Source organism: Balaenoptera borealis, assembly GCF_965194805.1.
Source record: "Balaenoptera borealis genome assembly, chromosome: 2".
Taxonomy (NCBI): Eukaryota; Metazoa; Chordata; class Mammalia; order Artiodactyla; family Balaenopteridae; genus Balaenoptera; species Balaenoptera borealis.
The window spans coordinates 180,684,617-180,699,252 of NC_138867.1; the positions used below are offsets into that span (position 1 = coordinate 180,684,617).

Below are 14,636 nucleotides of genomic sequence, written 5' to 3' on the forward strand. Positions count from 1 at the left end.
CGGGCTGCCCTTGGCCTTCATACCTTGAGTGCATCTGGTTGAGCAAAGTAGACGAAAGCCCCGACCTTCATGGGTATCCAGACATCCATCATCTGAGCTGCGATGTGGCTGAGAGGAAGGTAGCTGACCACCACCTCCTGCTTCTCAGGAGCATAAGCCAGATTGAAGTCCCTCGCCACTGACCCCGCCGTCCACGTGATCTGGAACACAAGTCAAGCTTACAATCCAATACGATTCAGCGCGCCTCATCCTTGCCCGAGGGCCATTTAAATGCAATTATCTAACAAACACAAAGCACCTGCTTAGGCACCGCTCTTGTACTTTACAAACATTGAGTCACTTAGTCCTCATCTTAACACACTGGGGTTGATAACTGCGATTCTCCCCATCTTACAGATGGGGAACCAGAAGCACAGAGAGGTTCACTGACTCGCCTGGGGATGGAAGGAGCAGTAAAATTCGATGGGAAGCTTTGGGGGATTACCAGATGCCCTAGGATCCAGCAACAGACCCTAGAGTCAGAATGTCTATCGGGGATAGTCAGAAATCTGAAGGATTCAGTAAGTGTCCCAGAATCAAATCCTGACTCCACCATTTACTAGCTGTGTGACCATGGGCTATTTGCTTAAAAATACTTTGCAACCTGTATTTGCTCATCTGTAAAAGGGGCACAGAGGTTCCTCGTGCCCAACATAAAACTATAAAACCAACACTGTCCAACAAACGAAAAGGCCACCCATAATCCCGTGGCATTAATACCCCAACAATTAGTATGTTAATGTTTTTCTTTCTCCGGTGCATACCTTGATGGAAAGTTTTAGCATACCTATGATTTTGCAATCTATATTTTTTTACTGGTGTCATAAGTCTCTGGCAAACAGTCGCCTCATTAATGCAGCCACACGGGCCTCTGCACTGTTCCTCCAACACATCAGGCAAGGTCCCGCCTCAGGGCCTTTGCACGGGCTGTTCCTGCTGCCTGGGATGGGCATCCTCTAGCTGTCTCCACAACTGACTCCTCAGACGTTATATTCTGGTTAAATGTTGCTTCCTTACGGAAGTAGTCTCACATCACCTGAACTGAAGTTTCCAGCATCTGTCTAATCCTCTACGTACTACTTGCCATAATCTGAGTGGTTTTATTTGTTCATTCCCTGTCTGTCTTCCTGAGGGCCACCATTGGGTCTGTTTTGCTCAAAGCTGTTTTCCCAGCACATAGTAGATGCCCAGTAAATTTTTGTTGAATGAATGAATGAATGAATGAGGAAAGAGAAGTTACATTTAAGTGTAATGAAATATGCAAAGCACTCGCTCTGTAGTAAGCCTTCAAGATTTGTCCCTCTTCTTTGGGCCTCAGAATGAAGGGATTTTTCTTATGCACCCATAAGCACTGTCACCCACAGTGACCCAAGGAACCCAGCGCCCATTTGTTGAGAAAAGGGGCTAGGTGTGTGTAGACCGTGATTTACAGTGGTTTAGACACTCCTGGGTTCAGATCCTGGCTCAGACCTTTCTATGCTCTCTGACCTTGTGCAAGTCATTTCCCCTCTCTGAGCCTCAGTTTCCCAGTCTCTGAAAGGGGTTAATGACACATCTTACCTTGTGGGGTTTCTGTTAGGGGTTAGTGTGTTTATCTCAGCATGGCATAGTACCCTGTAAACGGGAGAAGCTTTGAGCTGTTGACCTATGTTGAGCACATGGGACTGGCTCTGACTTCCTGCTGTAAAGATGACGATTATGATTTAAAAAATAATAGCCGACAGGGATTATTTTTTAATCCCAACGTGCCAGGCGTTGCTCTGAGCATCTTATGTCTATGTGGTAGGTTAGAGACAACTGCAAATTCTCTGCCACCCCTGCCATTCAGAGCTGGAGTCTGTTTTCCTTTCCCTTCACAGGGCTGGTCTGGTGACTGGTTTTGACCCACAGAGTGGAGCACCGTGTAAACTTCTGACACTGAGTCCTAATAGACCGCAGCTTCTGCCTTTGTGTCAGGGCATGCTTGCCCTCGGGGGAGCCAGTGCCACGTTGAGAAGTTCGACAGCCTCGCTGCCTCCATGCTGTGAGGAAGCCCAAGCCCCATGAAACACGTGAGTGAAGCCCTGCTTGGACCTGCCAGCCCAGCCTGGGCACCAGCTGAATACCGCTGAGTGACCCCAGCTGACATTCTGTAGGGCGGAAAAGACGCTTTGCCAAGCCCTGCCCAAATTCCAGACCCAGAAATAACACACTCTTGGTGTTTTAAGTTGCTAAGTTCTAGAACGGTTTGTTACGCGGCAGTAGCTAACTGACACAGTATAGGAAATAATTTAACCTTCATAGCAACTCTGAGAGGTAGCAACCATTCTTGTCTCCCTTTTACAGATGGGCAAACCGAAGCCCAGAGAAGTTAAGGAAATCTTCTCAGGTCACATAGTTAGCAAGTGGGGGAGCCAGGATGCAGATCCAGGCAGACTTGCTCCAGGGGCTCGGCTTTTGTCTGCCCTCTGCGTGGACGTGATCTCGCTAGACATGAAGCCACTGGGAGCGTGGTCGCTGGCCAGGGTTGGGTGGGGGCCTCATCAGACTCCATTCATTCAGTCCACAAAATGGATTGAATCCTCCTGTACACCAAGCACTGGAGACACAGCAGTGAACCAGACAGACAGCCCCTGCCCTCAAGGAGCTGTTGTTCATGATAAACACGTGACTGTATAATATGGCAGTGTAAGAAAAAACAGTAGCCAAATGGGGCTTGGGGGCTAATGGGATGGTTTATTTTTCTTTGCTATTTTAAACGTGGAAGTCAGGGAGGGCTTCACAGAGGCGGTAACATGTGAGCAGGGACCCGGAGGAGGTGAAGGAGCAAGTCATGTGGGTCTCTGGGAAATAGTATTCCACGTAGAGGGAACAGCCAGTGCAAACGCCAGAGTGTGCTGCCAGCTATTAAGCTGGGCTGGTGGGGAAAGCCCTTATAAAGTAGAAACGCTTCATTTTAAAACTAGCAGTCTTTCTGACTCACAGAGTGGAGTGTGTTGGGTGCATGTCCTGCCAGACACTTTCCTGCTTTTAAAACTTACACACGTGTACATCACTCGCTGCCGTTTTTCAGTTTTTAACAAAATCGCGTCGTGCTCTGTGTACTGTTCTTCAACCAGCTTTAACATATTTGTAACGATCGCACCTTTGGACATTTTTACACCTTAACCCCATAGACCTACAGTGTAGTTGAAAATGTGGACTGTGGCGCCTGCCTGCCTGGGTTTCGGCTCCTGGCTCTGCCACACTGCTTGCTGTGTGACCTGGGTCCAGCAGCTTAACCTCTCTGGGCTTCAGTTTTCTCATCTGTAGAAACAGCGTCCGCCTGATAGAATGGATACAATCATAGAATTGCTGCAAGGATTTACAAAGTGTAAAACTCTCAGGACGGCCCCTGGCCCCATAGTAAGTGTGCAACAGAAATGAACCGTCACTGTCTTTCTTGTTCTTTAAAAAAACATTGGGGCTTCCCTGGTGGCGCAGTGGTTAAGAATCCGCTTGCCAATGCAGGGGACACGAGTTCGAGCCCTGGTCCAGGAAGATCCCACATGCCGCGGAGCAACTAAGCCAGTGCGTGCCACAACTACTGAAGCCCGCGTGCCTAGAGCCCTTGCTACGCAACAAGAGAAGCTACCGCAATGAGAAGCCCACGCACCGCGACGAAGAGAAGCCCCCGCTCGATGCACCTAAAGAAAGCCTGCGTGCAGCAACGAAGACCCAACACAGCCAAAAATAAGTAAATAAATAAATTGATGGGAAAAAAAAAACAAACACCAACAACTTTATCGAGGTGTAATTGACATACAGAGAACCGCATTTGAAGTGTACAATTTGGCACACACTGACTATGTCTGCACCCGTGAAGCCAGCCATCACCACCATCGAGATGGTGGACATTTCCATCGCCTTTGTAATGCCTCCCTCTTGCCCTCCCCAGGCAGCCACTGATCTGCTTTTGGTCCCTGTAGATAAGTTTGCGTTTTCTAGGCTTGCACCACACGGCTTGCAGGATATTAGTTCCCCGACCAGAGATTGAACCCGGGCCCTCAGCAGTGGAAGCACACAGTCCTAACCACTGGCCCGCCAGGGACGTCCCCCATAAACAGGATCTTTTAGCATGTATTCTCCTTATTCTTTCCTAACAGTGACCTAAATAACCATCAGCTTTGGATTCCACCCAGACATATGTAAGTTTTCCCCAAGCACACGGCCTTCCTCAACTAACTAAAACAGCTTCTGCTTTACCCCTGAAACACAATGTGTATACTGCCCTTTCATGTATTTATTTTATCAAACACGGTTCTGAGCTCAAACAACCCATGAGGCAGGGACTGTTACATTGCACCCGTTTTACAGATGAGGAAGCTGAGGCTTGGAGATGTCAGATGCCCTGCCCAAGATCACAGAGCCAGGTCTGCTCCAGAGTCCCTGATCTCAACCCCTGCACTATGCTGCCCCCAACCTTGGAAGCATTTGCATAACTCTCTATGCCCCACAGATCAAGGGTACCCCCATGTGCTGGGCCCCTAAACGCCACTGTGCCCCTGTGGGTCAAGAACAAAACTAGCCTGAAGGCCACTGCCCCAGAGTGACGGGACTCTGGATGCTGCAAATTTCGTCCCTGTCAGCAGAGACAGCACTTACGTTGTCATGGCTAAGCATCACCCCCTTGGGATAGCCTGTGGTCCCAGAAGTGTAGATGATCACAGCACACTGATTGGCCTTCTGGCTCTTCATGATCTGGTCCAGCTGGGACTCGGGGATGCTATTGCCAAGCTCCATGAAATCATCCCACTGTGGAAAGAAAAGACAAGCGAAGACCTAAATAGACATTTCTCCAAAGAAGACACAAAAAATGGCCAAGAGGCACATGAAAAGATGCTCAACGTTACTAATTATGGGAGAAATGCAAATCAAAACTACAATGAAGTATCACCTCACACCGGTCAGAATGGCCATCATCAAAAAGTCTACAAACAAGAAATGCTGGAGAGGGTGTGGAGAAAAGGGAACCCTCCTGCACTGTTGGTGGGAATGTAAATTGATACAGCCACTATGCAGAATAGTATGGAGGTTCTTTAAAAAACGAAAAATAGAACTATCATATGACCCAGCAATCCCAATACTAGGCATATACCCGGAGAAAACCATAATTCAAAAAGACACACACACTCCAGTGTTCACTGCAGCACTATTTACAATAGCGAGGACATGGAAGCAACCTAAATGTCCACCAACAGAGGAATAGATAAAGAAGATGTGGTATATATATACAATGGAATATTACTCAGCCATAAAAAGGAACAAAATTGGGTCATTTGTAGAGTTGTGGATGGCCCTAGAGACTGTCATACAGAGTGAAGTAAGTCAGAAAGAGAAACACAAATATCATACATTAACGCGTATATGTGAAATCTTGAAAAATGGTGCAGATGAACCTATTTGCAAAGCCGAAATAGAGACAGTGTAGAGAACAAACGTATGGACACCAAGGGGGGAAATGGGAGGGTGGGATGAACTGGGAGATTGGGGTTGACATATATACACTACTGTGTATAAAATAGATAACTAATGAGAACCTGCTGAATAGCACAGGGAACTCTACTCAGTGCTCTGTGGTGACCTAAATAGGAAGGAAATCCAGGGAAGAGGGGATATATGTATACATGTAGCTGATACACTTCACTGTACAGCAGAAACTAACACAACATTGTAAAGCAGCTATACTCCAAAAAACAAACAAACAACAGAAGTGGAGGGTGGGGACTCAGGGTGTGTGAGAGGGGTCCTCAGCACCTAGGAGTTCCCTTTCCCAGTCAGATCTTGCCCCAGCAGCTTCTCCCGAAGCATGATTCCCAGCAGGAGGAAAGGCACCTCTGACAAAAGCCCTAAGATGTTTGCTTCTTCTCCTCCACTTCCCAGGCAGGCTATTCAAGCACCGGTGCCTCAGTTTCCTCATAGGTTAAATGGGAATGACATCAAGACCCAACTCCTTGGGTTGTTTTAAGCAGTAAATGGGTTAATATATGTAAAATGCTCAGAACAGCAGAGTTCAATATTATTTATTCTCTGCCTTCCCAGATGCCACTCAGCACCTCAAACTTATTAGTTACCAGATTGCTGTGGCTGAGCGCCGCTGTGATTGGTTTAAGCTAGAAGGTCCCATCTGCCTGGGCCACAGTGGTTAGACTGGGTCTGGGCACGTGACCTCAGGTGGTCCAATCACAGTGAAGGTCAGGGCTTTTGCTGGAAGTGCTGGGACATGAATGAGTCATCTGAACGTGAATAAGATGTAGCCATAGGAGCTGCTGGACCATCTCAGGACTAGGGGGAATCAAGGCTGGCATGGAGCCAAGATATGAAGAGAGCAAAATGGAGTCTAGGTCACGTTATTTGAGCCCCTGGTTCCAGCCGTGTCTGACATCCACACCCTAGGTTGTGGATATGAGCCAATAAATGGTCTTTTAAGCTTAAGCCATTTGGTGTTAGGCTTTTGTCACTTGCAACCAAAGACATCCTTACTGATAGGAGATACGTCATCTCCCTATGGCAGATGAAGGAGCTGAGGCTCAGAGGTGGTAAGTTACCTGCCCAGGGTCACACAGCAGGTAGACAGAGGAACTATCATTCTAACCCAAGACTGTCTGACTCTAGAGCCTGTGCTCTTAATTAGCTTAGAATTTGGTGCCTCAGAAGGAACTGTTGGGCTGTGTGAACCAAATTTCACCTGAGACCTGCAAAAATTCTACCTCTGAGCCCCTAGTGAGGCTCTGGATGAGGGTAATGTCCTGTCTGCAAGACAGAGGGCACTCCAGGTCCTCCAGAAATGGCCAGTATTGCCTGTAGCCTGCCAGGGCAACGCTGGCCCCATCTGAAAGGGAAGGACCTTTACCCAGACCGTCTCTAACAGGGTAGGGTGATGGTGAGAGGAGCAGCACACAAAAGCCTTTTGCAGGACCCTGTCCTTTCTCTGAGAGATGCCTCAAGCCCTCCCCCGCAAAGGATGCTCCCCTAATGGCTGGTGCAAGACCTCATTCTCCCATGGCCGCAAATGATTGGGTTAGGTAGACACCAGAGCCAGTCCTGTCCAATCCAGTCCTCTCTCTTGGCAATCTGCAATTGGTCCTGAGTCCAATCCCAGGCATCGTAACCTACCCAGTTAATTGTCTCATTCTGCCATCCCCCTGCCCCCGAATTTCACCTTTTAATTTCCCAGGCGCTTCCTTTTTCTCTCAGTTCTAATGAATGTATTCCTAAACTGAATCTAAAAACGGTAGGTTCTACTCACCCTTGCAGAGAAGGAGATACTAATCTATGTCACAGAACTCTTCCCTATAAATCATTGTCCTCAACCAGGGGTGATTTTGCCCCCTAGGGGACTTAGGCAGTGTCTGAGGATATTTTTGATTGTTTCAACTGGGAGGGTGCTATTGGCACCTAGTAGGTAGAGGCCAGGGATGTCGCTCAACACCTTACAATGCACAGGACGGCCCCCACGATGAAAAATTATCCACCCCAAATGTCCAACGAGGCTGAGAAACCCTGCTGTAAATACTACTTCTAACAAATGAGTTTATTTAACTTATCCAGGCTTAAGATATTGTTTCTGTGTTGGTCATTTTTAACCTCTGAAAGGTCTGTAATTCTGATCGGCTGTCTTACCTAGTCATTGGCCTGGTCTTAATATTTAAATGTTTTCTGAAAGGTGCACGAGCTGGTGAGTGTTTGGGCCAGAAAGGATCATTGACATCTTTCCTCCCGCTTGCGTGGAGGGCAAACCAAATAAACTCCATGACATTTTAGGACTTCTGATTTGGATCACGGGTTTGATGGCCTGATCTCAGGGAAATTAACAGCAGCTCATCCTGGTCCCTCACAGCCCTCCTGCCCTGACTTCTGTGAGTTAACTCATTGTATCCTTAAAAACAAAACCCAGACCCCCTCCTTTGGCTTAAGTGGGTTTCTGTTGCTTGCACCCAAGCATTTTCTGACTCTTAGAAGACCCTGAGGCAGAGGGAATTTGCAAAAAAATGACTGCGACAACATTTACGGTGTCACCCACTCTTCAGGAGCCCCGCCCCTCCCTCAGTAAGAGCTGAAGTCTGGGCCCTCATGCAGCTTGGCCTTGCTGGGCAGTGTGTTACTTCCAAGAATAGGTCCTTAAAGGTAGGACAGCTTCTACTTGGATATTTCTCTCCCTCAAAACATTCTCTCTGGAGATCTGAGCCACCAGTAAGTCCAGAGGTCCTGAAGTCATCATGCTGGAGACAGCACATGGAGACACCACAGAGAGACAGGGAAATGTGCTGGAGGAGCCCCAGCTGCAGGGTTGGGACCAGAGTGAGGACCAGGGGCTTTTCCTTGAGTGCAAAACTTGAGGGGATGCCAAAAAAAAAAAGAAAGCTTGTAATCAAGATAAATACTACTTTAATGCAATAATTTAAAAGTCACTATCAAAGCAGAGCAAATTCATGATGAATGAAACATCAAAATTTTAAAAAAGGCTCCAGCAGGGCTGTTGGTCCGAGCCATTGCAGAAATGTGCACCCCTATATTCCTATTTGTATATATTAAAAATGGCTAATGGTTTTAATAAAAATATTGATGACTTTGCATCTGTGAAAACCAGGAAAGTAAATTTATAATAAGTTCTGGTTTGAATACAAATTAAATATTTAAACTTAATGTTGTGAGTTCCAACACATCTAATTTTCAGTGATGCAGTATTTTTTCAGTTACCCTAATGGTCTGAAAAGAAACTAATAATAAAATGATTGGTGTTGTCTTATGCCACCAATTTTTGGGGTGATTTGTTACACAGCAGTAAATAACCAGAACAGACACCTTCCGGTAAATCAGAACCTTCATGCCAGAAAAAAATTCTCTCAAAAGCCTCACCCCCTTCCCTTGTGAGGCCCCTCCCTCTCCCTTCCTCACCACCCACTTCCTTTGAGAGTTCCCGCCCACTTCCCTGGTTTGGCCCCACCCTCTCCCTTCCTCACCACCCACTTCCTTTGAGAGTTCCCGCCCACTTCCCTGGTTTGGCCCCGCCCCCTTCCTCACCACCCACTTCCTTTGTGAGCCCCTGCCCACTTCCCTGGTTTGGCCTCACCCTCCGCCTTGCTCACTACCCACTTCCTTTGGGAGTGCCCTCCTTCCCTTTCAAGGCTGTGCCCTCCCCTTTGCTCAGTGCTGCCTCTCACACTTACAGAGTACAGGTGGTTACATTTGCTCTCCTTCACTGGCAGCCTGTACTGAACGATTGCTTTTAGGGTCTCCATCTTGGTCTTTGGAATCTGAAAAAAAGTTGTGTATGGACCTCATGGTAACGGGGCCCTGGAAGAGCACATCCTAAGCTCTCTCCCACAGGGACCTCAGCCTCTTTCCCTCCCCCTGCCCACGCAGTAAAACTTTTGCTCTTTGTCTTGACTGACAGGTCGGTATCAGTAGACTGCAACCATTGCAGAGGGTTGAGGGCAACAGCCTCCTGAATTCTGCTGTACAGAGCTGTGGCTTTGGTTGGTGAGTCGAAGGAGGCCCTCCCGGCTCTTCGTCTCCTGGCACCTTATGCTTCACAGCCAAGATCCAGCTAAACTTCTGGTTGGAGTAGGGCTACAGAAATCCTCCATGAAGGTGGCTGGAACTGGGTGGGTTCAGAACTCTCTACCTAAACCTAGACCTGTAAGGTTCAGGTAACCAGGCCAGTGGGATTCTTGCCCCCCTGTTTGTGCAAAGGAAGGAGTGTGCCTGTATGACATTTCTAGCCAATCCAGTGAAGAAGTCACTTCCAACATCCAGTACGCTACTTATAATTATAACCAAGTCTCTGGCATGACCTGGAGAGAAAAGATGACAGAAGTGATTGTAACAGCTGGACAAGAGTTTTCCAGAGAGAGAAGAAACAGACATCCAAAAAGCCGGAAGCAGGCAGTAGCTGGGATGTTTGAGGGATATAAAAAGTCCAGGCTGGCTGGAACGGGGATGGAAGGGAGAAGGCCGGGGGAGGAGGCAGGAAGGGATGGAAGGGCCAGGTAGGCCATGCCTTGGAGGTGACAGCGAGGAGTTTGCAGTTTATTCTAAAGGAAGGAGGGAAGCACTGGAGGATTATGAGCCGTGACCATCACACAGAATCAAAGATTTCCAAGTGGACCTGAGCGTCCAGTTTGGGAGGAGAGTATCCGGAGCCTGGCTTTGAATCTTTCATGCAGAGCAACCAGAACAAGAAACCTCCCACAAACTGCATCTCTGATGAAACTAAGAGATGGAAATAATTTATGCATGTGAGGTTGAATATACCAGCACAAGGACAGGAAGCCATAGCAGTGAGGTGGCTGCAGGGGAAAGGATGGGCACGTGACATTCTCTAACGGTGGAAGAACCCAAATCGGAAGCCAGTATTCACGGCAAGAAGGAGAAGGGCCCCACCCATCACTCATCACCCATCACCCACCCCGCAGTGTGTTCTGCTATGAACAGGACAGACAGGGCATGACATGAGTACCAGGGACCAAAGAAGCATGCCTTCAGAAAGCAATTTCAGAAAGTAGACGTCAATCCTCACTGAACCAGCTCAGGAATTAGGCGTCGAAGGAGGCCTGGTGGCACAAAATATCCTGTTTCACTGAGTCTGGCTGGATTCCATTGAGGCTGGCAAATCTGCCCTAATTTCAGAGAAGTTAAAATGTGGGAAAACACATGGCCCATGGCGTTCAGAGGATGCCATCCATGGCGAGACATCTCAACTCCAGAAATATTAAAAAGTAACTCAGAAAAGATGAAATATGGTATTAAAGAAACAGTCACAGGAATTCCTCGGTGGTCCAGTGGTTAGGACTCTACGCTTCCACTGCTGGGGTCCTGGGTTCGATCCCTGGTCGGGGAACTAAGATCCCACAAGCTGCGCGGTGCAGTGGCTCTTGGGGTGAGCCATGAATCTGGCCATCGAGGCTTACCCCTCCCAAGGACTCCCCTCCCCTCAGGATCCTTCTGCCAAAAGCTGGTTCAAGCAACTGCAGCTCATTCAAACACAAGTCATCGGAAATGTTTCTTGCAACATTACAAAGATAACACAAGGGGAAAAAAAAAAAAAGAAATAAGAGAGGGTCAGATTTCACTGTGCACAAAAAGTCACTGCAAAGGAAAATTGCCCCCTAACCTTCCAACGTAAAACCTAGGACGTAATGGGGTAAACGCAGCTGGGAAGGAAGAACACAAAGCAAACATACAAGCCCTGAGGGGAGAGCCAGACATCACGAAGTAGTGAAACAGGAAGTGGTCGGACTTATGAAAGAAACAGAAAAGAAAGACAAAAGCATTTCAGAAAGGAGGACAATTATAAGAGGTCAACATAGCAAGGATGACAAGGTTCAAAATAACTTTTTAAAAGAAAACTGATAAACAGTAAACTGTATATAAAATAACAACAAACACATTTTTAAAAACAGAGGCCGAGTAGGAAATGAATATGCATTGGAAATTAAACTCATCCACTCCACACACATCCACTCCACACACACCCCCCCCTCCTTCCCCCGGTGACTGGCAGGCAGCAATGGGGGGCGGAGGGGTTTACCGAAAGGATTTTCTGCAGCTGTAGGTCATTTTCCACCAGCAGGATGTTCACTTTGGCGTGAGCAATGATGTATTGACAGACTTCCGCAGAGTTGGTGGCATAAATACCAACACAGAAGCCCCTGAGAAAAGAAAACACGTGCACGAGTGTGCTCCATACACCTTAAGTCGAGAACGAACGTCCTGGAAGGTGGGGGGAGGGGAAGGGTCTGCAGGGAAGGTCTGAGTTTGCAGCCTCGGCACCAGCTTCCCTCCCTCCACAGCTGGACAGTGATGAAAAGGACAAAAATGACAGTGATGATGAGAGAATGGGCTCCCAGGTTGTCATTATGACATGGAACCCTCACAGTACCCCATTTTACAGATGAGGAAACTGAGGTTCAGGGCAGGGAAGTCACTTGTTCAGGGTCCCACGGCAAATAAGAGGTGGGGTTTGGACCCCCCCCCCACCTCTCCACCCGTTCCCTTCATTTGCAACCTTTTGTTCTTGCTTTGAACCATTCTGCTGTGGGTTCCCTTTGTATCTCCCTGCTGGCTGATGACATCAAGGATCTTTCCAAGTGCCTATTGGCTACTTCCCTTAGTGATGTTTCTGTACAAGTCTCTTGCCCATTTAAAAATCTTTTATTTTTTTTTTTGGCTGCACTGAGCGGCATGTGGGATCTTAGTTCCCCGAACAGGGATCGAACCCGTGCCCCCTGCAGTGGAAGCGCGGAGCCTTAACCACTGGACTGCCAGGGAAGTCCCTCTTTTTGTGTTTTTATTCCTGAGTTGTAGAAGTCCCTTGTGTATATGAGATACTAGTCCTCTGTTAGACGGGTGTGTGTGTCTATCTCGCCGGCTCGCCTGCGGCTGCTTCTACAACCCCCGCTCACATCTCCGTGGGAACCAGCCTGGGGCTGCCAGTTCCCAGAGCAGCACCGCCCAACATCCACAGGGACCCGGGCCCGGGGTCTTACCCCGCGAAGATGGCGCCAAGAGCCGCAAGGAACCACTCGACCGAGTTAAACCCAAGGATGCCGACTGAGTGGAAAGGCTCCAAGCCCAGCTGGGAAGGCAAAACCAGACAGACAAACAGAAAACAGAAGCAACAGAGGTGGTTTGCTTCCGGATGGGATCTGCTCCCTGGCAGGTGAAAGCAGACCCCAGAGCCCACGAAGTCACAAGGGGGACAGCCCGTGTTGAGATGAAAATCCGGAGTGTGATTTTTTTTTTGTGACTCTTGGGAGGCTGGTTTACCTCCCTCTCTGTAATACCCCCTTTATTTATTCGAATTTTTATGTATTTTTTTTCTATATTTATTTTTATTTGGTTGCACCAGGTCTTAGTTGTGGCAGGCGGGCTCCTTAGTTGTGGCTCGCTGGCTCCTCAGTTGTGGCTCGCTGGCTCCTCAGTTGTGGCATGCAAACTGTTAGTTACGGCATGCATGTGGGATCTAGTTCCCTGACCAGGTATCGAACCCGGGCCCCCTGCATTGGGAGCGCGGAGTCTTTAACCACTGTGCCACCAGGGAAGTCCCCTATGTATTTTATTTTTTAACCATTAACCAACTTTAAGTGCACAGCTCAGTGGCATTAAGCACATTCACATTGTTGTGCAACCATCCCCACCATCCACCTCCAGAACTTTCTCATCTTCCCCAACTGAAACTCTGTCCCCATGAAACACTGACTCCCCACCCCCTCCCCCAGCCCCTGGCCCCCACCATCTACTTTCTGTCCCTATGGATTTGACTCCTCTAGGGACCTTTTATAAGTGGAATCATATATTTGTTCTTTTGTGTCTGGCTTCTTTTACTTAGTATAATGTCCCCCAGTTCATCTGTGTTGTGACAGGTGTCAGCATTTCACTCCATTTTAAGGTTAATGTTCTATTGTATGGACGGATCACATTTTGGTTATTCATCCATTGATGGGCACTTGGGTCGCTTCCTCCTTTTGGCTGTTGTGAGCAATGCTGCTATGAACATGGGTGTCCAAATATCTGTGTGAGTCCCTGCTTTCACTTCTTTTGGGTCTGTACCCAGAAGTGGAATTGCAGGATCATATATGGTGATTCTAAGTTTAATTTTGTGAGGAACCGCCAGACCGTCTTCCAGGGTGGCTGCACCATTTTACATTCCCACTGACAGTGACTGAGGGCTCCAATTTCTCCACATCCTCACCAACACTTGTTATTCTCTGTTTGTTTTTTTTTTAATTAGCCATCCTAATGAATTCATTTTTATTTTTAATCATAACAGTACTCAAAGAGTGATACCCTATAGTGGTAATAAATTGCACTTTTGAAGGCATAGCCTTGATCTGAACGTGGTTTAGGATGAATCAGGAGACCTGGACATGAAAGTGATCGTGCTTGGTGGTCGCCCCCCTTTTGTCCTGGAAACTCCAATTTGTTGGCTCTTTTAGTCACCTGGGCAAGGCTGGCAGTGACCCTCTGTCCCTGGGGAAAACCTAAGCATTTGGAAGGCGTCTGCCTGCTGATGCTTCAGAACGTAATGCAACATGTTTATGCTTAGTGGCAGAAAGGCTGTCTTCACTGTGGACAGTGTCTCTATCAGTGTGTAGATAAACTGACTTCTTTCTGATTGGATCCCTGAGATTTAGGAGAGCAGGGGTCCTTGAACTCCAGAACTAAGTGCATAGGGGAAGAGGACCATCTTTCAGGAAGGGTGAACTAGCCACAGCACTATGGCGTGGGGGTAAGGGCAGCCAAGAAGAAATCCAGCCCAAGCAGGTGGTTCCTAATTCCGACCTCTCACAGTCTCTAGATGAAGACACATGGACATTAGAGGAGGGGAGAGAGGAGCTTGGGTCTAGGTCAAAATGTGATCGGATTTCTTGTAAATCAGAACCATCAGGAGATGCCCTTTTACAGTACTAGATGTCTGTTACATTCATCATCTATGGCTGCATAACCCATCATCACAAATGTAGCAGCTTAAAAGAGCACACATTTATTATCCCAGTTTCCACAGGTCAGGAGTCTGGGGGGCGGCACAGCTGGGTTCTCTGCCTAGGATCTCCCAAAGCTGCAATCAAGGCATC

General features: G+C 47.8%; 1 protein-coding gene across 1 annotated transcript in view; it reads right to left on the reverse strand.

Annotated features, from left to right (window-relative positions):
- ACSBG2 (acyl-CoA synthetase bubblegum family member 2) overlaps window positions 1–14,636 on the reverse strand; it is a 175,881-nt gene that overhangs the window by 15,295 nt on the left and 145,950 nt on the right. Inside the window, exons 8-12 of the mRNA XM_082380623.1 lie at window positions 12,549–12,637; window positions 11,591–11,711; window positions 9,228–9,314; window positions 4,663–4,812; window positions 24–200 (exon numbers count right to left, since the gene is read on the reverse strand). Coding sequence (XP_082236749.1) covers window positions 24–200; window positions 4,663–4,812; window positions 9,228–9,314; window positions 11,591–11,711; window positions 12,549–12,637 — 624 coding nt within the window. The remainder of the gene's footprint in view (window positions 1–23; window positions 201–4,662; window positions 4,813–9,227; window positions 9,315–11,590; window positions 11,712–12,548; window positions 12,638–14,636) is intronic.